Raw genomic sequence first — 27,819 nt, forward strand, 5'->3', positions numbered from 1 at the left:
CATTAGCATTTGATGTTTTCCTTCATGATCAACATTTTACCCAATAAATGGGTGATATCATTTTTTTTATGTTCATTAGAAAAACATGATGCGTTACATGTCACACTACCACATCATTTTTCCAATCTGTTCAATCATAGCTATCATGTCTAACCCAGCAAAAAATGGAATTGTTGCATATGCCACACCACTGAAGCCATCATCAAAAGGTTTCTTTCCTCTCAAGGTTTAATGTTCATCATGTTTGGCTTACTTGTCTCCTCCCCTTTGCTTCCATTCCATGAAGCCCACCACCGTTCCAATATCCACTGCATGTTTCCGATGACAAGTGCGGTGTGTCCTCTTTCGACCGAGCATTAATGGATCGGATGGTTCCAAACCTCGATTTGGAGAAGCAGCCACTGTTCATCTTCATCATCATCACCATTGTCATCGTCAGTTATCATCCATCACTGGATGATCGAGTGTTCGATCATGAGGAAGCCTTTTCAGTACGATGCATCGATCAAACTAATGTGCTTGTGCTGCAGGCGCCCATGCATCATGCACCACGCATCTCGAAGGCCCTGCAAACCCATCATGGACCGTTGGGAGTTGGCCATCCCAAAAGCTGATAGTTCTAAGATGAACTTGAGTGTAATGTTGTGTTAATAGTTTATGATATGTAATGTTTCTCGTAAAGGATAGATATCGGATGATAGAGTGGGATATCATCGCCTCGACGTATCCTTTTTGTGAACTGACCGAAACAAGATGCCAAAATATGTGTATTTGTTGCATTGAGACTGAAATGAAATACGAAATACAAGATATGAATTAATCCTTTGAACAAATGTATGCATTTAATCTTGATAGATTCTGAAGAAAGATTTCATAAAGGACAAAATACCAGATCCAGAAAGACGTGTCCCCAGCGTTTCTCCCTAATAGTTTCTCCACCTACGTGGCGGTTTCTCATACGCGAACCGGTAGTTCACCCGGCCGGACCCACACTTTGCCCTGGCCAGCAGTAAGGTTATGGGTTCCGACACCAGTCGTTACTAAAATCTAACCTCCGTATCTAACATCACACAACGGAAACGCGCATCACTGGCCCCTTAACTAAGCATCTCTCCTTTCTCGAGTGTTCCCATCTCCGCCGCAAACCCGCTTCCGTTGCCTCTCTCTTTCTCTCTCCTTCTCTCTGTCAGTCTCACTTCTTTTGCGTCTTTCCTTTCCGATTCCTTCTCCTTTACTCTCCATAACTCTTTGTTCACTATGAGTCTTATCGCATGCCTTCTCTCTACTTATTCTTCTTGCTCGCCTCTCCTCCAGGCTTCACGAGGAGCCCAAGAGAACGCCGAGTCTGCTGTTCCGCTCGGTAACCTCACCCCCACCCTGCGAAACCAGCTCGTCCCGAGGTGAAGAAGGGTCTCAAGAACTTGTCGGGAAGCGAGCTTCCCTAGAATGGTTGTCGTCGCCGCTGCCGCCGCCACGACTTCCTGCCCTCGAACTCAGAAGAAGGCCCCAAACCCTTTTCCCTCCCTTCGCCGCCGTGATCCCACCAGCTCCACTCGGCCGCCGTTGTCCCCTTCCGAGAAGGACAATGCCGCCGGCCCCAAGCGACCCCGCGCCAAGGAGATTAACTCCCGCTACTTGGCCTTCTCTTCCTCTTCTGCTTCCGCTGCTAAAGGTGGTTCCTTTTCCTCTTCTCCTGCCTCTTCTTCCTCCAAAGGTGCCTCCTTTTCTTCTTCCTCTTGTTCCGCTTCGACTGCTTCCTCCTCGTCTTCTTCTTCCACTGCTACTTCTTCTCCTCGGCGCTTCCGCTCGCCACTCCCCGCTTCTCGCCCCTCCACCCCGGCTGCATTGCCCAAGACTTGCATGCCCAACCGATCCAAATCCGTCGACCGGGCTCGACCTGGCAGTACAGCCACGCCCCGAGCGGCTCACAATCCCGCCGCGCTCTCCTCCGTGGCCAGGGCTCTCCGAACCACCACCCGTAGCCTTTCAGTTTCCTTCCAAGGCGAGTCTTTCTCCTACCAGAGTAGCAAGATCGGGCCGACATCCCCTTCCTCCAAGAACAGGAAGCCCACCCCGGAGCGGAGGGGGCCTACTGCTCCCGCTGCCACTCCCGCGAGGAGCTGTTTTAAGTTGGAGAACTCTAGACCTTTGGACAACCACCACCGCTGGCCTGCAGCCACAAGTCAGCAGTTCAATTCGTTGACGAGGAGCTTGGACTGCTCCGTCGGCGACAAAGACTCGTTTTTGGCAGCTGTCCGGTCACTGAGGCAGTCAATGGCGCTCAATGAGGGTGCAAGGAGAGCCTCTTTTGATGGTGGCGATTTTTCTCTGTCCGTCGACACCGACAGCTTGTCTTCCAGTAGCAATTCGGGGACGCACGAGTCCATTAATCTTCCGCCAAGGGGGCGGGTGACACCTCATGGAACTGTTGCTCCTTCGAGGCTTTTGCCGGAAAAAGGCCACCGGTTGCATAGGTTGCCGGATCCAGGCACCCAGCAGCCATCACCAAACCTGAAGAGTGTAGCCTCTTCCAAGTTTGTTCCCGCAAAGAAATCACTGGTGAATGGTTTGCTGTCATCTCCTTTTGTCGCTGTTTATTCTCATCATGGTTCTGTCAGGCCTTCTTCTCCAGGTAAGCTGTCAGCTACATCACCAGGGGGCATGCCCGGTGTACAACGGGTGCCAACTAGCCCAGCAAAGAGCTCTTCCACTGTTTTGCTACCTGGAAATGCCCCATCAATCTTTAGTTTTGCTTCTGACATCAAGAGAGGAAAGAATGGGGAGAGCCGGATCGAAGATGCACACCAGTTAAGGCTATTGTATAACCGATACTTGCAGTGGCGATGGGTTAATGCACAAGTGCACGACACCTTTCTTGTTCAAAAACTGACTGCTGAGGTACAGTTTGGGTTCCAGATTTAAAGTTAGATCTCTGTATGAATTATCAAATTGTGTTTGCCACTAGTAATTAATTTCTAAGAGGAGGGTTTACAAGGTTCTCACAATCCACAACTATTGTTAGTTAAGTTAGGATTCATCAGCTCTATAAGTAATTGGTTCATTCACTAGTCTTCATAGTAGTCTCGGCATGTGTTATTCTTGCATAGATTTTATCTGTTGCACTTTACACCATATATTTGTTCTAGCATTCTAAGCATTTTAGTCATGTAAATGCAAGAAAGCCTCAAACATAGTGATGTCTATCGATCTTTAATCTTTTGATATCTTCTAGTCATGCTCAAGTTGGCTCATTTCTTTGTCATGTTATCTTGGCAAAATTTTCCATCAAAAATAAGGAAAAAAGTTGGACTAGTCATTCAGTTATTGCAACCAATTAATGCTTGATGGATATATAAAAACTAGTTAGTGAGGTGTGGTTAAAAACACAGACCTTTACTTGTAATTCATAACTTATGCAGAGTGTGAATTACCTGTGAGGGAACTCTCAGCTTCCGTTTCTTGATATGTTTGCAGGAGGTATTTTCAGCAATATTAAGCTACAAATATGATCAACATTCCTCATTAAAATGTTCCATTTGTTTGACTATGTTAACTGTTCTAGGCCATCAGTTTATTTGAAAAAAATCATCTCTCAATTTAGGGCTTCTAATTTCCTTAAAAATAATGGTAAAATTGTTTCGATCTAGTGACCACTATGTGGAGATCATTCGGTAGCAGATGCTGCTGTTGTTTCGATCTAGTGACCACTATATTATTCTTTTTCACTCTATTTGCTGGGATAATTTGATTGTCTTGAATTCTCTGTATGTTTTGTATATTTCTGATTGGATTTTTGCCCTTGAGACAAATTATGCATTTCTTTTGATCTTTGTCCAGAAATATCTGTCTAATGTCTGGATGACTACCACCAAAATGCATGAGCCTATAGCAATTAAAAAGCTCAAGGTACAAACAGACAGACAACATGTGAAGCTCAGATCAATTCTTAAAGCACATGTAAGACTTTTGTGCTAATTTGTGTTTCGTTTTATATTCTGAATATTGGAAATTCTGTTTATTTTCATTTCTATATACCAAAGTATCATGTTTCATGGTCATATAATTATTATCTTTATTTAAATCATCACTTATTTAATTTTTTTTCTTTCTATGTGAAGTGATGATTAATGATTACTAAATTCCCTTAAAGTGTTAAGATTAAACCTATTTTTTACCCTTGATGGTTCTATTTATAAAAACAGAAACCTTTCCTTCGTGCAAAAGGCTTCTTATTCAACAGAACAGTCAATAGTCATTTCAATTGTAGGACCAGCTTTTGAGCTAAGATCAACTCTTTGTCAATCAATCAACTAGGTTTTTTGGATGAGTGGTAAAAAAACCCTCATATTCTACAATGTTATTAACAAGTTTAGAATGATTATTGATAAAATTGATAATCTCATAGGGTGCTACATGATACATAGGTTTCCCATCTACTTCTTTGGGTGAGACATGCTTAACGTTTTGCAAGACTTGAAAATATTAATTAATCTTTGTTGACTTATATATATATATATATATATATATATATATATATATATATATATATATATATATATATATAAATATATAATTCACACTATTTCTAACATGGATTAAAATCTTGATCCTCTATCAATAATGGCCAGTGATTGGACTAATACAATTCCATGTATCAACACTTGGTAGCGGTCAATATTGGTCATACCATATAGACAAGAGAAAAGAGAAAGAAGAGGGGAGGAGGAGGAGGTAAGGGAAAATCACTGACATTGTCTTCGTGGGAGGAGGAAGAGGAGGCTGCGAGGTGGAGGAGTTGATACTGATGAGTAAAATGATAGGAGGAGGAAAGAGAGAGAGAGAGTCTACCATAAAGAGAGAAGGAAAAAATAAAAAGAAATGATAGTTGAAATTTTTTTGCATTAGTACTCTGCAATAAGCTTACTACCTGACACAACTTGGTATCAGTCTGCTTAAGGTTTAGTAAGCCTGGTATAATTATCTTACTGAGTGGTTTTGTACCAGATCACCTGGTGGGTTTGCCCGTTCTACAGACCGGTGAATATTGCTGCAACCAAAATTTGTTTTCATGATTTCATATAAAGCATGAGAATGACATCCTGATAATTGTATACCTGCTAAGCCAATGCCCATTCGCCTCATACTGTGCCAATATGTGTTTCCTACCAATGTATGACATTCTTCTCGATATAGTTGACAAACTGGGAGGTTTAGCCACAGTAGCACCAGGTATTATGTTTTGGATGCTTTTAATAGATTACTCACCGCTATGATGGATTAGATGTCTAGCTGTGGTGGCATCATTTGTGACTATTGGAGAATTGCTTCTTCTTTTCTTGTTTTTAGCCATAAAATTTATTCCAGGATGGACCGGAAGAGGAAATCAAAATTCTGAGGTATGAGACTGGTCAAACCTGATGAGTGAAAAATTCATACTGCTTTTCCAGCTGTCACTAGAAAATTCAATTGGTTATGGAGTCTGCTTGACAGACATAAGAGATTATCTTCATTCTGATCGTGGACATGCACCTTTTGATATGTTTAACTTTCTTTAGCATTATTCTAAATATCTTTCTTTGATTTAAACTTAGTGGTTATACCACAAAATTTTATGGAGTTATTAATAAATAATGGTATGTAGTGGTTGGTATTCTCACATGTATAGATGCACTGATATAAATTGGATATATGCAATAAAGTTTTGTCTTGTTGACTTGATGTAGTGCTCTGGATAATAGCATCTGAACCTGCTCTGTATTTGATGAATGTAGATGTCCAATCTAGAAGAATGGTCTCTCATAGACCATGACCATTCAATTGCTTTATCGGGAACCCTTGGAGCACTAAAGACCAGTACTATCCGCCTTCCAGTTAATGGAGCAAAGGTTTTTACCTCCCAGATTTTAGTAACAACAGGTACTCCTTTTAATATTATCCTAAATTCCAATTGATAGAGTTTCTCTGTATTTAACAGGTGGATTTTCAAGAAGTGAGAAATGCTGTTGGTTCAGCCATAGATGTAATGCAGGCGATAGGAACCTCGATCTATACTCTATTGTCAAAGGTTGCTGACTTTGTTTTTCTTCTTTACCCTTCATTCATTATGTTGGCTTCTTGCATGCACGTTAGAGAATTTCAATCTTTAGCGGATGTGAAATAACCATTCTGTCACAGCACTTTGTTTATGATTGATACATTCACCTGCATCACTTTTGAACTTGACCAAGTTACTAATGAGATGCATGACTGACCTAAAGACAGCATGGAATATCAAAATTATCTGCTTCTGCTCCTATGCATTTTTTATATAGCCACTAGGAGCCATTTGGAAATCTTGATCAGGAAACCTGAAATCTTCTTCTTCCACTCCTAAGCGGCTTCACCTTATCATTTTAAATTCTTTATTTGCGCCAGGTAGAAGGAAGAAGTTCCATTATGTCTGAACTTGCTGAACTTGCAACAAAAGAACAAGCCTTGATGGATCAGTGCAAAGATCTTTTATCCATGGTATCGGCCATGCACGTGAGTATTACACCTACTCTACTGCTTTGTTGACAAAATCAGTTTTTCGACATACTTGCATCATTTAATCCATGTTTACTGACATATCCTGTATCAGGTCAAACAATGTAGCTTGTTTGGCCATGTAATACAGATGAGCAGACCAAGCCTGATTCAACTATAGGAGGAATCGTTGATTACATCTAACTACTAACATCACAGCAGCCGTTCTTTTTCTAACTGGAGACTCAGGGACAAAGAAGGAAGCTCGTCATGTTTAGCTCGAGTTCTCAACTGATTTTATGAGGTTCAACGTCTGCGTTTGTTGGCATGGAAATACCACGACATCAACTGTGTCTTCAACGATTTTAGCTGTTGTAGGTATGTAGGGTTGTCTTGTTTCGCTGCAGTGTTTTGGTTCATAATGTGGCAGAAAATTTGTATGTTTCTCACTTGCAGTTCTTGTTAATACCAGCTTTTTGCCAGACTGCTATGCACCTCTCATGTGTTAATCTAGTCTATCTTCCTGTTTTGACGTATCCGGTATCAGCTAATGCTGTCATTCTGTGTTATTAAGCTTGTAAGTGGTGTATAAGACCTCAAAAACTCCATTTTCATTCTCTTTTCTTCCCATGGCCTTGATGCATGATGATTAAAACTAAAAAATGTCATCAGGTCCTTGAGAATCCTGTATGTGTTGGGACAACTTTGGCTCATATGAGAACTTGTAAGTTTAGAAACAAACCTGCTCTTCATAGAAAGTCACTCTTTTTGTTAGGTGAGAGTACTTGCTCTATCAGCTTGGATTCCATGTTCTTGGAGGATAAAAAATTCTATTATAGAATTAATTTCATTGCTAAGAAAAAATTCTTAAAAATTAGGTTTGGTTATTTTATAAATATTCATATATTTTTTAGATCTCAGTGAGAGAGAGAGAGAGAGAGAGAGAGAGAGAGAGAGAGAGAGAGAGAGAGAGAGAGATGAGAAAATATATTGAGTGATTTGTGTCTGAGGTATGTCAACCCAAAGTGAGGTCAAGCCACACAAGGTAAAAATCATGTAATTATCAGCTTGAAATCATTGACAATGTGAGAAAAGCCATGGTTGACTTTCTGGTGGATAAGGGGAGGTATGCAATTTCCAATAAATGAGAGATTTTTATTGCAGTAAATCAATGATTACAATCTGACACAACTGCAGGAGTAAGAACACTGTCGCTCGAGTGTCCCACACGACACAAATGGTGTCATGGCAAAACACTTGTGATTTAAGAGTATCCCATGAACCGATCAAGAGATCAGAAGAAATCCTTCCCATAAATCCCATAAAGGAACCCATTAAAAAGCCTAAAAATACCAATTCAAATTAATTTTAATCCATGAAACCCATCAAGGAATCCATAGAAAGCCTACGAAGACCTGTTCAAAGCAATTTTACTTCACAAAGCCCCTCCTCAAACCCACAGGAGAAAGTAGAGAGGGGATCATCTATTTTGTAGGGCGAAGATTAAACCCTAAATCTCGAGGAGATGCTCTGCCATGGAAAACATAGCCTGAAATTGGCCAATGATCCTCTTATATCTTGATCACACCAACCACCGAAGCTGAAAGGAGGAGATAACACTCGATTCACCATCACAGCAAAAGAAGAGAGAGAGAGAGAGAGAGAGAGAGAGAGAGAGAAAGCAAAAGAGTCCAAAGGGAAAACATAGGGTATAAAGAAAAGGAAAAGATGAGAACTGTTGAATGCCTTTTTTTTCCTTTCTATTTTATTCCTTGGTGACAGACAAATTCACATGTGATTTTACAAATCTATCCTCGTGCAGTTCATGATAACATATTTATCCCTATAATTTTTTTGTGCATATATCTATCTATCTCGTTAAATTATTTCGAAATAAAAATATTAAAATAGAAAGGGCCTAATATTTGGATAAACAGAGAATATAATAATTAGAATATGTAGGAATAAATATTAAAACTACTTACGTTAGAGGGGTATATATGTAAATTTGGTAATTTATATTAATGTCTCCGCCGCCTTTGGTGATGCCCCTTCTCGGTTCCTATTTCTATGGCCTTTGGGCCTCTCGGCTCCCTCTCCCTTCTCTCCCGTCACCTACAATCCCTCGCCCCTCTCCTACGCCTCCCCTCCCCGCCCAGCCCCCACCACCTCGCCACCTACTGCCTCGCCGGCCTCCATTGGATATCCGGGGCCGCCGGTCAGGGGAGCGCCCCCTCTCGCCTCCGTCCCTCCGCAGTTGCAGCCGTCGCCGGAGCCCTGGCGCAGAAGATCGGAAAGGCCGTACGCCGCCCCGGTGCCCCGTCCCGGGCCCGGGTCTACGCCGACATCAACGTCCACCGCCCCAAAGATTACTGGGATTACGAATCCCTCACCGTCCAATGGGGGTAAGGGCATACGTGATCTTTCTCCCCCTTCCTACACCGCCGAAATTTACTTATGGGCTTTTGTTTCAAAACCGAGGATTCATGACGAAGGGATTCGATGATTTGTTAATTGCTTGCAGGGAACAAGATGATTATGAGGTTGTTCGGAAGGTTGGAAGGGGAAAGTACAGCGAGGTTTTCGAGGGAGTGCATGCCACAAACAACGAGAAGTGCATTATTAAGATTCTAAAGCCAGTAAAGAAGAAAAAGGTGCAAGATTTATCCTGTTCAATCTGAACTTCATTCTATACATGAGAATTAGCTAGTTTCTTTATATTGAAAAGAGCCTCTTTTAATGACTTGCTGCAATGAAATATAAATTTAATTAATTTTCTAGGTTCTCCTTGTTTTGTTGGATGGTTTGACATGTTTACTTGGCTGCTTTTAATTTATCGCTCTTGAATTTTGCATACCACTGTTCCTAATAGAATAGGGGCCGGATAGCCCTACCTTGCTTGTTGAGTCCTTTGCAATTCATTTTGTGACGAGGATTTGATTTTAATTGTTCCCTAGAGCCTTTTGGACTTCCATATGGGTCTGTGCATATTGTTCATGACTTATATTTGAGGAAATCCAAGCTAGATTGGTCTTGAACCATAGTTGCAAAACATGCTGAATTGTGCAATGTTGGATTTGTTGTTCATTTTGAATGGGAAATTGGCACCTTGTGACACATCCTCATTTCGGCCCAGGTCTGATCGCTTGGGTACCTGTTTGACCCACTGGTTAATATGGGCAGCTGAATATTTTTTTCGTTTGGCTTCTCAACAACCAGCAGTAGAATTGGCTGTCGAAGAGCTAAATAACCCAGCAGTTGCATGTTTGATCTAACTGTTAGATAGTTCATGAAGTCATCCAACACCAACATGGTGGATGACATGGGTTCAACAGATCCTGTTTGCTAAAAAAAGTTTGACAACAGAGTCGTACAGTTATATATATATATATATATATATATATATATATATATATATATATATATATATATAACATCCTTTTTATAACATTGGTTATCTCAACAATGTTGATCATATGTATGTTTCATGCCTATGCCATGTCTTTCATTGATGCTCTAATTTCACTAGCACTTGGTGATGGCTTCTCTTCTTGATTTAAATATAACGTTTTCTTGATGTCATGCTGTTGGTCTCCATTTAAAGGGCAACTACTTTCTATATCATCTTTATTATTTGTTTTTTTCTTGCAATGCAGATTAAGAGAGAAATAAAGATACTGCAAAACCTTTGTGGTGGACCCAACATTATCAAATTACTTGATATTGTCAGAGATCAGCAATCAAAGACTCCTAGTCTGATTTTTGAATATGTCAACAATACTGACTTTAAAGTTCTTTATCCAACTTTATCGGACTACGACATTCGATACTACATTTACGAACTATTAAAGGCAAGGCCATCCATACATTTTCATTGAATTAAATAGACTTGCTAGATAATAGTTCTGATGGCTATGATGACCATGGTGCTTTAGCTATGCTGTTATCATTTTAACCTGCTTACATTTCTTACTCGCTTTAAGAATTCAGATCAAGCTGTCATAGTGTTGGAAACGTATAATTTGCCATTTTGAGTGATAACCTTGATTTCTAACTTCTATTGCTCTCTAAATGTTAAGTTTTCTATTTTTTGATCAGTTATTTATCACTATGGTACATTTTTTTTTTCAGAAGATTTTTTTTGTATTAAGAACTGAAATTTTTTTGCATTAACTTCTTTATTTTAATTATTTTAGTATGCTTATAAAATGCTGAGTTACATGGCTTGCTTAAATTTGTTTCTTAGAAATCTAAATCAATATGGATACCAATTTGTTTGATATGTTTTTTATTCAAAAAAAGTAAGCTTTTATTAAGTGATAAGCCTAATACAACCGGTACTAATAAGATTGGCACTCAAAAAAGAGGGCAGAGGATCAGGCCAGTGATCCGTCCACAAAACAACAGTTTTGGTTGAAAAAGCATATTTTGCCAACCAATCAGCACATTGATTTCCCTCACGAAAAATGTGAGAAATCCTAAAGTTATAAAAAGATCTGAGTAAATCAAAGATACATCTAGTGATATTAATGAGCGACCGTGGAGGATCACTCTTCCTCAAGAGGATGTCGACCGTGGTTACATCATCGGACTCAATATGGATCCTTGAGATGTTGCGTTGCAGCGCTTGTTGGAGCCCCATCTTGATGGCCATCAATTCAAACAGGTGTATATCCTTGCTATAAATGCAATCCCCACATGCACATAAGCAAATCCCAATGCCATTCCTTATCAAAAAACCAATCCCCCCACAATCACTATTGGGAAAAGATCCATCCGTATTTAATGTAGCATATAAGCTTTTAAAATGATGGTCATCACATCATAATGCATTCTTAACCCAGTTAAAGGAACATTAGTTGCCTTTTGGCTTTATGTGCATTACTTCCATCTTCATCGTTTTTTCAATTCTTGAATCTAGCTTCTCTCTTGCATGTACTAAGATGCGGTTTGTCAAATTGAGACTTCTTGATCTGAAACTGTTTCATTAATGGAACTATTAAAATATAGTTTGGATTTATTATTATTTTTATATTTTTTCTAGGATGAATACGTTAAGAGGCGGGGCAGACATGTGCGGGCGAGCGTGTGCGTGCATTTGCACGACCAATCCTAAACCTATGTTGATGGAACCTTTACCCAACATTCGATAGATGGAAGAATCTTTAGAAAAATGATGTTATTCTCTCTAAAGATCATTGTCTTAGCCCGTTGTCAGAATCCTCTCAGCCTTCCTCAATCTCACAGCTTGTAATTTTTTTAAAGAAGGTTTTAAAATATGGAAGTAGTCTGCAGGGTTTTAGGTTACTACATCGTACATAGTGCATATGTGATATATGGTTGTATACAAAGTATAAATTTAGCTAACGAGATATATTTTAGGTAGTATAATTAATTATAGTTGATAAAATATGATGGGTGGTAGGAGCTGTATTAAATAATTAGTCCAAGTTGGCAAAGAAAAACATTGATATTTTAGGCATTGAATACCAAAATAAACTCTCAGGTACAAAATTATCACATTAGATTGCTCGACTATATCTCTCATGATCATTGAGGGTGATTTTTGGACCCACATAAACAGGATGAAAGTATGTCCAGTGATAGATCAAGATAGAGGTGCCAAATAAAAAAAAAAATTCAACAACCAATTGAAATAATAGAGAAAAGAGAAAGTTCTCTAAGGCTAACCATGCATGGGGCTTTAGGTTTTCTCACTACTGTACACTTGTTATTGGTACCAAAGGCAAAAAAGAAAAATAGAGGTAAAGGAAACAAAGAGTAAAATGACACATCAAAATATAGATTTGAATCTGGGATGTTTTTACAGATTGTGTAGCATTATCATCTGATATAGTCATATTCCATTTGTAGGAAGAAAATCAAGGGCTTGAAAAAGAAAATCATGGACCTATATCTTTAAGATTGAATGACTAATTGAGGATGTTGGGCTTATATGAGTTTCAAGTTCAAACTTGGGTTTTGAGTTTGCATTTGTCTGTATATGCATTGCATCTGTTGCTTGTGTGGCTGCATGCATCAAATACACGCAGTTGAAGTACATATCGCTACTAGATATGGATTGTGCATCGTGGTCTTGTGGCTCATCAGCAAATGTGGCTGCATGTCTGGCTGCCTAAGCCACTTCGTTGAATCAGTGGTTGCATGTGGTGATACAGACTCCTATGTTTTGAATCCTTTAATTCTAAAGTGATACGATGAAGAAATTTGAGACCCATTTAATCATCACCACTTGATGTCGAAAACTACATCTGCATTTGATGCATGATTGACAAAACTCCCATCTTGCATTTGATGCATGATTGACAATACCTGACATCTTTCTTGGCGTATACATGACCAGAATTCCATAGTTAAGAAGATTATTATAAGAAAATTGCAGTGAAACCCTACATTTTGTTATATATCCAGTTCAAAGACTTGCTGAATGTTTTTATTGGTCTATAGTTGAAGATATTTCTAAGATTGACATTTTTTATGCATATTTTCTAATGCTTTGCCTAAAATGCCTATTTATATGTTGGTTTTAAGGTTTTAATGTGAATTTTGACATTAGATTGAAATGGTACCATGGTATATTGACCTAAACCATTCAATAACAACAACAATAACAACAAAATAGTAAGTCTCAACTTCCAACTATTTAAGGTCTACCACATGGATTTTTTGTTACCATCAAGATCTGTAAAAAGTCATATATTTAGTTAAGTTCAGAGTACTTAACTAAATATATCTTTTGACTATCGCATCCGAAAGTCTACTAAGCACATGCCCATACCATTTTAAACGATTTCTCTTATCTTATTCTCTATCGAAGCGATACCTACTTGTTCATGAATAAAAGTATTTCTTTTCTTATCCTTCCTAGTAACGCCACACATCCATCTCAACATTTTCATCTCAGCAACATAAACTTTTCGTATAAGTCTCAACGCATCCATCTCAACATTCTCATCTTGGCAACCTAAACCATATAATAACATTAGAAAATAATAAGAAAATGAATATTATGTACCAACACACGTACTACTGACAATTCCTGGTCAATCCTGCATATACCTAGTGGTACCTATTTGGTCTGACCAATATTTGATTCAATGATTGTTGAACTACATGTGTTTGCGTGTGCACATCTTGTATGTTCTCATATACATGTATTTGGATTTCATATGTCTTGGTTGTGTAGCTAGATTTCATCAAGTTTGATTGGCTTTTAACTTCTCCAGGTTCTTGTGTAGGCACTAGATTATTGCCACTCTCAAGGCATCATGCATCGAGATGTGAAACCGCACAATGTTATGATAGATCATCAACATCGCAAGCTTCGACTTATTGACTGGGGTCTGGCTGAGTTTTATCATCCAGGAAAAGAATACAATGTTAGAGTTGCCTCGAGGTACAATGTCCAGAATTTCAAGCATTCTTTAGATATGTTGATGCATCATCTTCTTTCTTGTTCTCTTGAAAAGTTATTTCAATGTGTCAACATTTTACATTTTGGAAGGCAACATTTGATTTATGATATCCTTTTAAAATTTAGAAAGTAAGATAAATATCCTTTTCAGGGCTATATATCATAACATTATTGGTATTAGATTCTCCACAATCACTTCTGAATTTTAGAGGGATATCACATATCTTTGATGGGTAAATCTGAAATTTCTGATATGTAGTAACACAAATGAAGTTGCTTTTATATGAAATATAAGTTACTTTGTCAGCCATAGATAGCTTTTAGATTTATTTGACCATCTAACACAGATTTTCTTAACAATTAGTCATTTTTAGGACAAGAAGCACCTATTTGTCAGATTTGATCACTTCCTCATGGTTGAAAGTTAGGAAGAAAGTTATCACTAGCTTTTATATATATATATATATATATATATATATATATATATATATATATATATATATATATATATATATATATATATATATATATATATATATATATATATAAGTAAATTTTACCTGTCTGTCCAAATTTGACGAGTGCTTCTGACTTTCCTTGTGGTATCCGAACCTAATTCTTTTCTCTTAGTCGAACCAAGTTGCTCAAGTATGTCAGAAATTTGGGGGACAGAATATGAACATTATCAAAATAGATTATGGCTTCAACTGTTACAGCTTTTATGATTGATGACAGGTGCAATATAAGTTTGTGCTTACATATTTGCTTTCAACTGTTTGTCTTTGTTGCTCAATTTGTAATCTTCCTGTACTTCAAGTGGGTTGCATTGAGTAATAAAATGATGAGCGAAAATGCAATCTGCTTATTTGCTTATTCCCTGAACCATATCTTCTCTTGGATGAAGACAAGAAATCACATGTTGGTGTTTAGTTCTGTTATTTGTTGGTTATATCTTGCCACTACCACTTAGTGATGTTCAAAAGACCTCTTTGGTTTCTGTGGATAATGTTGATATCTTCTGCAGGTACTTTAAAGGCCCAGAGCTCCTAGTTGACTTGCAAGATTATGATTATTCGCTAGATATGTGGAGCCTTGGTTGTATGTTTGCTGGGATGGTATGTGATGTGTGTGTGTGTGTGTGTGTACATATATACATATTCCACTGGCATGTTTTATTTCCTGAAATCACATGTTCTTTTGATCGACAGATATTCCGAAAGGAGCCCTTTTTTTATGGACATGATAACTATGATCAATTGGTCAAAATAGCAAAGGTATGAAGTATCCTTTAAATAAGGATAAAAGTTAATTAGATTTTTTGTCGATCATTCTCTTACATTTCTTGATAGTGCTTGTTACATTTTTTGTTAACTAACGATAAAGTTAACATGTGGAAAATGCAGACCAGAGAATATACTATCAATTTAATCTTTTAGGTTTGTTTATTTATCTTTCTTGATAGTGCTTGTTAGATGAAGGTTGTCTTTTGTGTCCATTTCACTTTTATAGGAACATATGGACTTCTTGCAGACTGGGTGGTGTTATTTATGTTTGACCTATAAATTTCTGACTAGAATTGCTCATGCCAGCACTTTGATTTTTGAGTTCCATGCCATTTTGTTGGTTTTAAATTATAGCTTGTCCCATACTTTGTGTAAACCTGAAATTACTACAATAACAACAACAAAACTGCAAAATCCCATAAACCTGAACTTACACAGAAAGAAAAACTACTGGTGAGATCCAGGATTTCACACAGCATCCACTGGGTAAAAGTGGTATATGCCACACAGCTCTAGACTCAAAAGAAATAGAAAGAGGAAAAAAACTCTTAATACATGTACACATATGATCGACACTTGGGACATCAATGACCTTCCACTAGGTTCAAGTGCGATGTGCTTCTGTATAGTAGATGTTTCATGACTTCTATCATAATGTTTTCTTCGGGTAAATGATCTGGATAAAGTAGTATGTTCGACTTCCACCCTTTAGTCAATTTTGTTGCTCTGCTTGTATAACACTAGGAATTTGGGTTCTTGTTTAGGTGCTTGGTACAGATGGGTTGAACACTTATCTCAACAAATATCGACTGGAGCTTGATCCACAACTCGAAGCACTCGTTGGAAGGTTCTGAAATGCATTTTGTAAATGGCAAATCTGGTTTTGCATTTGAAAACATTTCTTCTAAGTCAACTCATCATTGTCACAGGCATAGCAGGAAGCCGTGGACAAGATTTATAAATGGTGATAACCAGCATCTGGCAGTTCCGGAGGTGATTTGTGTTTTCTTTTTTAAACTAGATTTCGATGGGTATCTCCCCGGGTTTTACTTACTTCTCTGTTTCATAGGCTGTTGACTTTGTCGACAAGCTGCTTCAGTATGATCACCAGGACAGGCCAACAGCAAAAGAAGCCATGGTAAGTGCTCATCTCGTAAATTTTTCGTGCCATATTTATGAGATACTGCTGCTAATAAGATTGCTGGTTGACTCTTCAGGCCCATGCTTACTTCATTCCTGTGAGAAATGCAGAAAGCAGCAGCAGGGCTCGTACTTGAAGTTCCATGTGATGAATCCCCAAGTCCTGTTTCTGTTTCTTTCCTTGCCACATCAATTGTGTTATGCATTTGTGTGTGTTTGTGTGTATTAGGTGAAACTGTTGGAATATTGTTTGACATGAAGACAACAACAGTTCAGCTTGAGAATTTTAGCCATATGCTCGAGTGATTCGAAATGCCTTTTCTGCATGGCAATTACAATTTTGAATTGATAGAATATAAATCTGAATATGAAGTAATAGAAGAGAGCATGCAATTCAGAGGAAAAATATTGAAGTTCTTTGTTTATTGGCAATATTTTTATTCATTTCAAAATGTGTAAAACTATAAATTAATAAGAATATTGCCCATTTTCTTATTGTTATGCATTTCAATGAAGTTTATTAGGCCAATGCTACTGCTTGATTGTGCAAAAGCTTTAGTATAATTAAATACAGAAGCATAAAGTAGTCTTTAAAATTTTGGATTTCAACTTATACATCTTTGACTCATTCTCTTTTAAGCTTAGAACTATTATTATTCATGGTGAACTATTATTATGTATGTATATATGTATGTGTGTGTGTGTTATGCATGATATGTTATGCATTTCAATGCATTAGTGTGTGTATATATATATATATGTATGTATATATATATATATATACATGTATGTATATATATATATATATATACATGTATGTATATATATATATATACATGTATGTATATATATATATACACACGCGCACACACACATATATATATATATATATATATATATATATATATATATATATATATGCTTCATTTGTGAGTTAATATATATTGCTCCATTTAAACCACTTGAATGGTCCACTAAATTACCTAATATCTCAGTATATTCTCAATCAAGCACCGTAAATGTACTGAAATAGTGTAAATCTAAAAATAAAAAAAAAATCTAAAGCAAGAAGGTTGAGTTGCAATTTTATTTTACTGCATACAGCAGCATATGAATGCAGAGTTTGGCTCTATATCTTTCGACATCACTTTCTCCAGCAGATGTATTAAAACATTATCAATCCACCTCTCAATGCTATAATATGTTCAGTTCTCTCTCTCTCTCTCTCTCTCTCTCTCTCTCTCTCTCTCGCTGACCTTCAGTTTCAGGAAAGAGAAGGTATTTTATTGTCTGTGCTTCCTTCTACTGGTACACATCGCTTCTTTTTCTTTCAGATTCAGTGCTCTTCTTTCATTTCATTTGTTTTCTCTCGCACGATCTGGAGAAGCACATTGAAGAAAAGTTAGGTGACATTTGAGAGCTGGAATTTGGTCCATATATTAGTTTGAAGCCTCAACTCATTTGTTCTTTTTTACTTCCATCCACAGATTGCAACTACATTCGACGTCCCAATGATTTGTAGCATGCATGCATCTCAAATAAACTTCATTATAATCTCAAAGTGAGTCTCACGAGCTATTTGTTTTGTGCATTTGTTAATTTTATCGACGTCGATCTTATTGTTTTCTATCTTAAAAGTTTGATCATTAGGGTGGACACATCTTCATCCTCTAAACCCTTCATTATAGTTATAGGTTACACACATATTTTTATCTTTCTCTTTCTTATTCCTAGTTCCTTGTCCATATGTTCACATTGTACCTTTGGTTCTAAAGAACAAGCAATCCTTACATAAACTCGATGTCATATTCTTTTTTGTGATATAGTCAATATTCTCCTGTTTATGATACCATATGCATGTGCATTTAATGCCTAAGGTTAGACAAATCTTCATTATAATTATCCTCTTTTTTTCCTATTTGGTTTATCTTCTTCCTCTTTTACCTCTGGTTGTTAAAGAACAGCCCTAAAGTTGATGCCATATTTCTTGTGATGCAGTCAATCTTCTCCAGTTTCTATATCTTCACATTGCAACTCTAGCTGTTGAAGAACAAGCAATGCTCATCCATATTTGATGTTATATTTCCTTTGATGCACTCAATCTTCTCCTATTCATAATACCATATGAATAGGTCATGTGTCAAGCATCATGCCATGGTTGATTGTTTTGGTATAACAGAGCCTTTGAGCTGTGGATCTCATAGGTCATAAAGAATATGATTCACTAAGGTTGTTTTCAGGAATCACAATCTTTGCAATCTGGTCTTGAATGATACTTAACTCTAATTATGTCTGAGTTCATACAAGCAAATGCTCATTTAACCTCTCAAACAATCCCTGCATCACACATCCCCAATGTCATATCAGAGCTCTGATGCTTACTGTTGCCTGTTAGGAACAATGAGAACATGATGAAGCTCTGAGCAATGGAACAGTGGGTAGGTAACAATCCCAATTTGGGGAACAAGTACTGTGAGCTGACCACTAAACAATGCTCATACCTCCCTTGCATCCTTTCTTTATATCCATCAGAATAATTTTTCCTGATCATGGACTTTCGTCGAGCCGAAAAAACCATTTTGTTTTCCTCTGCAATGTTTGTCGAGCCATGCTAATAATTGCTTGATCCAATCCACCGGGTATGTGGCTTCCTAACCGGGGTCTTGGATGAGCCACCATGTTTACACCTCTCTCTGAGTTGGATCATGAATTAATTATTTGCAAGTGATGCTGAAAGAGAGTTGGAAGCAATTCTAGGCTTTCAGCATCAGCATAAATAGATTTCGGACTTTGCCGTGGAGGCTGCAGGTTGCAATGGCTCAGGAGTCAACTTGGAGCTCGTTTGATGCTACAATGCTTGCTGAGGAGGAGTCCCGAATGATCGCACAATTGCTCAGCAACTACCAGTGTTTTGGCGAGCCAGATCGAGATGTTGGATGCTGTGAACTCCCGCCATCGTCTTGTTGTTCTTCTCATGCAGCTGATTCATGTTGCTGTTGGTCAGCAAATGAGACCAGCAACCCCAGTTTGTGCTACTGGTCTCAGAGTGGAGATGAATCCGATGGAGCACATGCAATCGGCACTGTGCCGGTCTTCACGAACCATTGCTTGGTGGGAGATCAAGTCGCTGTGAATCAAACTTTGAGCATGCACGAACCTACTGCTGCTCATGCAGAGATGCCAAAGCGCAAGAGAGAGTCTCATGCTTCTGAAGGTGATTTCCGTCGTCAAAGTTCTAAGAAAAAGCTTCAGGCTCCGACGAATGTAAGTGTTTGATGAGCATCTCTATGATGGTTGGGGATCAAATCATGCCCATATTGATCCGAAGAACTAGCTGATTCAGGTGCAGGCTCTGAAGAACGTGAAGAAGGCACGACCTGGGAGGAACCAGAAGAGCATTGTGTGTGGTGACGAGGAAGAGAACAATGCTAGGAGCAGTGGCCGGAGTTGCTGCAGCCACAGCTCTGAGGAAGACTCACAAGCTTTCCAGGCTGATCTTAATGCGAAAACACGATCGAATCGATGGCCGGCCACGGATCCTCAAAGCCTCTATGCAAGGGTAATATATTCATCTATCAATCATCCGATAAACTCCAGAATTGGATCAGAATATAATCTCGAAGCCTGTTGAACGCAGCAAAGAAGGGAAAGAATCAATGCTAGATTGAGGACATTGCAGAACCTGGTGCCTAATGGAACTAAAGTAAGTCTTCAGATGAGTGCCTTCCGACTTTTAATGTCCTGTCTTCTTCTTCTGAAACCCTTCTCTGTGACAAAATGAAGAACCACATTGATTCTGCTTGCAGGTTGACATTAGCACAATGCTCGAAGAAGCTGTTCGTTACGTCAAGTTCTTGCAGCTGCAGATAAAGGTGAGACTCTGAACGACTTCCAAGTCCAATTCTGTCATGAAAGATTACTTAGAGATCTTCTCCTCTTTGTGCTGAGAATGTGCAGCTTTTGAGCTCGGATGAGCTGTGGATGTACGCTCCTGTTGTCCACGGCGGGATGATTGATGGCCGAGTCAACTCAGAGATATTTGTGTCTGCAAATACTTGTAATGAGTGGTTCTGAGTCAATGCAGTAAATAATTTGAACTCTGGTTAATAAGCAACATCACTGTCCTTTTGATGAGCTTGTTGTACATGAAGTCTCACACACCAGAAGACTGAAGTCAACTTAGTATCTTTCCGTTGTGTCGTGTTGCAGTGATGAGTTGCAAATTATGATCAAAATTACTTGCTCGCCATTTGATCCGATCCGTCAACGCACGTCTTTTCTTTGAGGGGGGTAATTTTTTTAGGGCATTTAAGATAATTTTATAGGGTATTTTTTTATTTTTTAATATATATATATATATATATATATATATATATATATATATATATACGGTATATTTTCTTATTTATCTATTTGTTTGGTTCTATGAAACGCGGTCGCCACCGGCCAAAATCCCCAAACCCTTCCGATAAAGATTTTGAATTCGGCAGTTTCCCGCTCCGCTTCTTCTCCGCTCTCTCTCTGACTCTCCTCCATTCGATTCCATCCGATGGAGAAGAGGTTGCGCTCCTCGACCACCTCATCCTCCGCCGACGAAATCCTCTCCTCCGCGGTTTCCCTCGCCGCCACCAAGACCAGCAAGTCCTCTCTCAGATCCCTCATCTTCTCCCTCCCCGCCTCCGCCGACCTCGTCACCTCCCTCCCCCCCGCCCTCCACCTATCCATTTCCCGGTCCCTCGATGCCTTCAAGAACTCCCTCCGCGCTTGCAGCTCCGCCTCGGCCGCTGCCCTTGGTCGTTCCTCCCGTTCCCCTCCCACGAAGCGGTCCAGGCAGTCCTCGAGAGCCCAGACTCCGGAAGCCGCTGGTGCTGAAGGATCTGACAATCCCATTTCTCCTGAAACCTTAGATCACCTCAGGAACCTTAAAGCTTACGCCTTTGTGGCCCACCTCTGCGTCTCCCACCCTAATAACCTGTTCGCCCCCTCCGTCCTCCTGCCGTCTGTTCGATCTCTGCACGACGGTCTCGTGTTGTACGAGTGGGACCCGGCGCTCCTTTCGCAGGTTGCCAGCCTCTGCGAGGAATGGTGGAAGGCGAATCTGCCGGGGAGGGAAAACTTGGTCTCCCAGTCATTGCCGTTCTTGCTCTCGAGTTCGTTAACCGAGGGCAAGAAGGCCGACGTCCGAAGGGTCTACGCGCTCAGGGAGGCGTTCTTGTTGTTTGATTATGTGGATGAGAGCATCGAGGACATGAAGACGCTTCTTGTTCGCTGCGTCATCACGCCAGTGTATCTGAAGATGGACGAAGGAAGGAAGTTCGTAGCTTTCATGCTGGGGTTGAATGGACAGCTTATGAAGGAATCTCTGGTGCTGATGAAATCTCAGATCCCTTTTGGGAGGAAGTCAGTGCTTGAGGCATATGCAGATATCCTTTTCAGATCTTGGAAGGGATCTGAGGAATCTTTAAGGGAAGAAATCGAGGATGGCTTCTTGCAAGGACTGATAGAAGGAGCAATTCATGCCAGCTCCAAACTGCTTGCTGCCTCTGTAAGGAGAGTCTTAGGTGGGTTTATCGAACAGAGGATGACTGTTGGTGTTGAGAAGCTCCTCCTCCGACTCGTGGAACCAGTACTTTTCCGGTCGTTGCAGGTGCTTGCATTACTCTATTGTTCTTATTGAATTCAGTATTATTGTGCATGTAGTGCAATGCCACTCACTATGTCCTTTGTTCTGCTTAGTCATTGAACACATGCAGGTCTATGTCATTGAACTCACTATGACCGGCATGTCACTGCTAAGTCATTGAACACATGGGATTTTGCATCAAGAATATACTGAATTACAAAGGAACTATGATTCTGGATGTCTTCTTATTCATATGAATATCTTGGTTTTCATGACTAATATATGAAGATGACTGATATAGATTTTTTTTATGCTCAGCCTTTTCTCTGATGGATGTTAATGATAGTTCTTGATGCATTTTCAATAGATGCTTCATCAGTTTCACATATTTGAAATATGAGCAATTTAAAAAACACTAGATTTTTGCCTGTATCAAAAAACCATGCATAAAGTCTATTGTTGTTTTCCTTTCCAAAACTCTGCATTTATTTTTCTATTTTTTTCCAAAACTATAGAACAACAGTAATTTGGGGAATAACAAACATGAATGAAAAAAATTGTCGCTTGCAGCATCATGCTTAGTATGATCCTGTTCCAAGCAATTGTCACAGATTAGATGTTTAGAGAAAAATGTCCTTTGTTCTGCTAAATAATCCTACTTTTCTTTTGTTTGGTAGAGGAGATTCTTACACAAGTGATCAAGCATATCTAAAGATGAATCTGATCTAATTCAGAAGTGCTTGGAACTATTTTGCCTTGATTACCCTATTTGATGATGATGTTTAACCTTTATCTGATAAGGGTAGATTACATAATGGATTATTATAAATTATATTAATATACAGTTTTTTTGGTAAATTATAAATTTGTTCATGTTATGCAACTTTTTTTTCTTTCCTTACTAGTATATAATCTGTCAGGTTGCCAACTCCAATGTTCGCCAAAATGCATTGCATCTACTGTTGGATGTATTCCCACTTGAAGATCCAGATGCGACAAATGAAGTCAAAGACAGTTTGCTAAATAAACAGTTCTTCTTATTAGAGAAATTGCTTTTAGATGACTGTCCTGAAGTAAGGTCAGTTGCTGTTGAAGGTTCTTGTCGCATTCTTCATTTATTTTGGGAAATTATTCCTTCTTCAACCATAACAAAATTTTTAGCTAAAATTGTTGATAGCATGTCGATTGACATATGCTATGAAGTTAGGATGTCGTCCATTAATGGCATCATTTATTTGCTTCAAAATCCACAAAGTCATGAGGTAATGAAAGTTCTCCTTCCAAGATTGGGTTCCCTGTTTTCTGATCCTGTGCTTTCAGTTCGAGTTTCTGTTGTTGATCTTCTCCTAGCTGTTCGAGATCTACGTACTATCCAATTTAATAAGGTATGTACATAAAGTGTGGCTATCTGGTTTTTTTTTTTCCTTCCAAAATCAACTATCACTTTTAATTTGATTCGTCTCAAGTTTGAATGCATTCCTGGAAGTTGTATGTTCAAGTTAGCTCTTTCCATGAGTATTTTTTTCATTTATCAGGTGGTTAGCTTGAATGACTTGTTGTCCTCCTTGGCAAATGATCATCCACGAGTTGCTAGCAAAATTACAAAGCTGCTCATTCCTTCTTACTTTCCATCAAAATTGGCTATTAAAGAGGCATGTAGCCGCTGTCTTGCCCTTATTAGACGGTCTCCTGATGCTGGGGCAAGGTTTTGTGAATTTGCTCTCTCACAGGGGTCATCTCCAAGGTCTCTCATGGAACTTGCCAGGGTCTGTGTCACTTTGGCTCTTTCACCTAAGGGCCTAGGTGTGGAGCAGATTGATGGCTTGGTTGTTGCTTCATCCAATATATGCCAGTGCTTGTCGAGTGAGTTGTCTGTTAAACGAGCTCTTAGCGAGTTGCTGCCGGCTAAGAAATTGAAACATTTGCTTACTGCAGCAACTTCTGAGCGTGCCCAGACAGCTATCTTGAGCATCGCTTCTGTTGTACCTACAGAAAACTTAGGTGGCATTTATGATAGCTGTATGGTTATCATAAGAAACTCAACTGGGCTATCTGATAATGTTGAAAGACAAGGAGTTGTAAAGGCAGCACAAAAGTTGATTTTTTCATGTGGTTGGTTTGATGAGATGTTCAAAGAATTAGCAAATATCTTACAGGATACTGCTTCTAATTTTCGAGTCAGATTTGGTTTAGGATCAACACAGCAGATCTTGCAAACTTCGAAAAAGAAAAAAGCTAGGTTACCCATGAAAATTTCATCAACAGATCAAGTGACTGGAAAAAGATCACAAGATCCTGGCACATCCAGTGATGATAAGGATTTTGCCGTTGCAGCAGCAGCAGCATGGCAAGTAAAAAGTCTGCTTGCATCAGAAACAACTAGAAATGCTGTACTGAAATCTTCTATTTCAGAAATGGCATTTTCTGCACTAGGTGTTATTTCTGAGGTGTGTATTCAACAGTGTATGGAGTTGAAACAGTTGGACATGGAACCTCTCATGGCCTACACAACATTTGCCATATCCATGTCTTCTCAGAATGTTGGCTCAACTACAACTAATGATGTTGGCGGTGTCAAGGACAATGATTTTCATCAAAAAAGGTCATCTGTAGAGGTAGGTAGCTTCTTTTCTCAGCTTTCCTCTTTTGACGTGTTACAAAAATGAGTTATACTTTTGCATGAATTGTTGAAACTTTCAATTGAGAATTGTTATAGGGACCTATTTTATAGCTTAAATTTGACTTGACCACACAGTTGCCATTCTATAATTTTTTCATGTGAAAATATGTGAAAAATTTTCACAGTTATGATCTATATATATTGCCTTAAAGAGTATACTAGGCATTTCATGATTCTCTTCCTTCTGGTGGTAAATTATGGGCACAATAGATGATTATTCATCTATAAACAGTCACCAAAGTATGAAAAAAGGCGACATCAAAATTTACCTTAATTTTTGTATATGAAGAGGTTGATAGGCAATAATTTGTAGCTAAGTTACATAAATTAGTTAGCAAATACTATTTTAAGCCATTCTTTCATTTTGCTAGGTTAATATCCATAACTGAATTGTGTTTGGGTTCTGTTATTGCATTCAGATTGAACAAACAGCCTATCTGAACTTTATCTGTAAATAATATTCAGTTCTGCAGAAAAACTTGTAACAAATGATGTAGGTGCAAATTTAAATGTGGTTTGATATTACCTACAAGAATTCTTAAAGGTGTTACAGTTTGTTAGATCAGTTGCACTAGTATCTTCAAAAATTGAGTAAATACTCTTCCTTTAAAGATGCATGATTTCTTCATATCCATGGACGGTCTGGCTATGAAGATGCAGAAATGGCCATTTCTGGTCCTCTTAGTTTTTGATGCTGGTTCTAATAAAAAAGTTTGCACTTCTCTCTGTTATTTTTTTTTTCCATTTTCTTTTGAAAATTGTGCTGGATTACTTGATGGCACATGTTGGAATAAGGTTTGAGGTTTATGGAGAGAGGTTGGTGTTGATGGAATATTTTGTGCAGGAAATTCAGAATGTGGATTTGGGTCTACAGAATTGTGACTCTGATATTGAGGTTTTTGTAATGTTTATGTAATCGAATCCATGGTTTTATTCAATACAATGTGGTGGTAATTGAGTAGTTGTATTGCTATGATGTATATCATGAAAGTTAAGCAGCCTTCCTGAAATGATTTATTGATCCAAAATTGCTAACGATGACCAGTAGGAGATAACATATATAGAGATTTAAACTTGGCATATGTGCTTCTAAATCATCTAGGTTGCCTCAAATGACCTCCCTTTTCATGATAGGAAGTCAACTATGACCATGTCCAATATCTGATCCAACATTAGCTGTAAAAAGGGACATTTTTGGAAGGCTTCTACATTTTTTGAAGGTTCTGAAACACTTATGGAGTATAATGTTTTACTTTTAAACTTTAAAGCTACACATTCTCAATCAGAAATTAGTAGTTAGTTTACTTACTGCTATGTTTCATATTGATTTTATTTGTAAACAGGAAACTCTAGATCATGCATTGGATCACATAGTCAATTGTGCTGATAAAATCTTCTCAGAACATGCTTCTGGAAAACCCAATCAAAATTCTGAGTATGGAGTTGAGACTTCACAGCGTCGGAAATCCAAGCGTAAAGAGGCTCAGGAAAGCATCCCAAATTCAACTGAAGGTAGTTAGAATTGAATCTGCAAATCATTTTAGCAAATAAGATTAACATTACCTAAAACTGGTCATATTGCTTTGTTCCTTTAAGCAGATAACAATATGGCTATTGACTGACCAAGTCCTGCAAATCTCACTTTTTTAACTCGTCATTAATATAATGATCACTGAGTCATTCATAAGAGCTACCTGAATGCTACTGTAGACATTTTATTTGTACAATTAAGTCATACAACCTTGTTTTTATTTTCAGGTGATCAAGTGGCTTCTTTTGAAGTTAAAAGGATAGAGAAAATGGTGAAGTTGCACATGGCAATTATGAAATTTGTTGTTGATGCTGAAACAATACGGCATACCAACCAAAACCATAGAAGGTACCTAAAGTTTGCATCAGATCACATTCGACATATAGTCTCAGTTTTAAAAAGACATCAACACCAAAAGTCATCTAACCAGGAAGAGGTTTTGAAGGATAAGCAGGATGAAAGTTTTAAGGATATCATCACATACTTGAAAAGTTCATTTTCATACGCAGCCAAGCTACTGCATTTGGTCCTGAAGTGCTCTAATGAGTCTTCAGCACCATCGCCGGAAGCCTTCTATCTTGCAAATGATCTTCTAGATCTAATTACCTCTGTTGAAATGTATGTTGGTAGTCGACATGCTTCGAATGTAGTCTCTGTTGCCAAGTCATGGTTGCCTACTCTCATATTGGGGTTGGGCTGCAACCAATTGATGATGTCAGAGAAAGAGAGCAATTTGGAGTTAGCTGATCTCCTTGAAGCTAAATTTCCAGTGTGGCTTTCTGTTCTGGGCAAGATTGAGTTACACAGAGATTGTGATCTCAGCCAATATGATGATGATCAAACCCCCAAACTGCCAACTTCTGCTTTTGAAAATCTTATAGAGATGCTACTCATCCTGCTAAATAAGGGAAGCCCAAGAATATTGGACGCTGTCGGTGTTGTCATATTGGCAGGTCTGGAGGTTGCATTAAAAAGGGCAGACTTCAGCTTGGTTTTCGGCCTGGTCCATTTTACATGCATGAAAATGTTAGGAAATGAATCTGCTCCCTTGGAAGAACTTGAACTAACGTCTTGTTCCTTGCAGAAGATCTACCAGTGGATAGAGCAGGATCTCAGAGACCATCACATCAACAAAGATGGAAGGCACCAGTTAGAAAGTGCTCACTCACTAATTCAATCTCTTTTGTGATTCAACCGCTTGCATTTCATCGTTCCAAATTACAACTAGAGTTGAAAAACCAAGATTCTTGTTCTACAAGGCAAAGCAAGAAAAAGAAAAGTCTTGCGACTCTTGGCACTCTTAAATCACTTGTATCTGATATAGTGTTTGTATAGCTGCAATGAGATGAGGCAAGGATGAGTTGTGTGTTTGACGCTTGCAACTTTAGTTTAGACTGCAGTATTATTTTGATTGTACATGTAAATATGCTTGTTTCAATTGTTCATGATTAATATTCTTGCTTCGAATTGGTGGGTGCCATGGTCTGAAACATGATCTGATTGTAAATTTAGTGTGTTGATCCATCAGAAAATAAGAGAATCTATAACCAACAGCAGTAATGATCTTAGCTCTAAGAGTCATTATTTTGAGAGAACAATTCTATGAATTGTTATCTAAAACGT

General features: G+C 38.4%; 4 protein-coding genes across 4 annotated transcripts; all 4 read left to right on the plus strand.

Annotated features, from left to right (window-relative positions):
* The first annotated feature begins 1,173 nt into the window (after nt 1-1,173).
* Nucleotides 1,174-7,033, plus strand: LOC103997349 (protein SNOWY COTYLEDON 3-like). Its single transcript, XM_009418531.3, has 6 exons — nt 1,174-2,898; nt 3,838-3,957; nt 5,772-5,885; nt 5,975-6,064; nt 6,415-6,522; nt 6,620-7,033. Exons 1-6 carry the CDS (start codon nt 1,447-1,449, stop codon nt 6,683-6,685), a joined length of 1,950 nt encoding a protein of 649 aa, XP_009416806.2. The 5' UTR covers nt 1,174-1,446; the 3' UTR covers nt 6,686-7,033.
* A 1,521-nt stretch (nt 7,034-8,554) lies between these two features.
* Nucleotides 8,555-16,655, plus strand: LOC135622839 (casein kinase II subunit alpha-2-like). Its single transcript, XM_065125075.1, has 10 exons — nt 8,555-8,909; nt 9,029-9,158; nt 10,161-10,355; nt 13,764-13,921; nt 14,964-15,054; nt 15,148-15,213; nt 15,987-16,069; nt 16,152-16,215; nt 16,292-16,360; nt 16,440-16,655. The coding sequence occupies exons 1-10, from the start codon at nt 8,575-8,577 to the stop codon at nt 16,497-16,499; spliced, it is 1,251 nt and encodes a 416-aa protein (XP_064981147.1). The 5' UTR covers nt 8,555-8,574; the 3' UTR covers nt 16,500-16,655.
* A 2,368-nt stretch (nt 16,656-19,023) lies between these two features.
* LOC135623091 (transcription factor bHLH84-like) lies at nt 19,024-20,565 on the plus strand. Its single transcript, XM_065125627.1, has 5 exons — nt 19,024-19,626; nt 19,706-19,921; nt 20,000-20,065; nt 20,169-20,234; nt 20,320-20,565. The coding sequence occupies exons 1-5, from the start codon at nt 19,177-19,179 to the stop codon at nt 20,434-20,436; spliced, it is 915 nt and encodes a 304-aa protein (XP_064981699.1). The 5' UTR covers nt 19,024-19,176; the 3' UTR covers nt 20,437-20,565.
* Nucleotides 20,566-20,796: 231 nt separating this feature from the next.
* On the plus strand, nt 20,797-27,562 carry LOC135623898 (uncharacterized). The gene is made up of 5 exons (XM_065127360.1): nt 20,797-22,009; nt 22,906-23,370; nt 23,521-24,600; nt 26,009-26,177; nt 26,424-27,562. Exons 1-5 carry the CDS (start codon nt 20,912-20,914, stop codon nt 27,383-27,385), a joined length of 3,774 nt encoding a protein of 1,257 aa, XP_064983432.1. The 5' UTR covers nt 20,797-20,911; the 3' UTR covers nt 27,386-27,562.
* Nucleotides 27,563-27,819: the final 257 nt, after the last annotated feature.

The sequence above is a fragment of the Musa acuminata genome, chromosome BXJ2-9, assembly GCF_036884655.1.
Source record: "Musa acuminata AAA Group cultivar baxijiao chromosome BXJ2-9, Cavendish_Baxijiao_AAA, whole genome shotgun sequence".
NCBI classification, from domain to species: domain Eukaryota; kingdom Viridiplantae; phylum Streptophyta; class Magnoliopsida; order Zingiberales; family Musaceae; genus Musa; species Musa acuminata.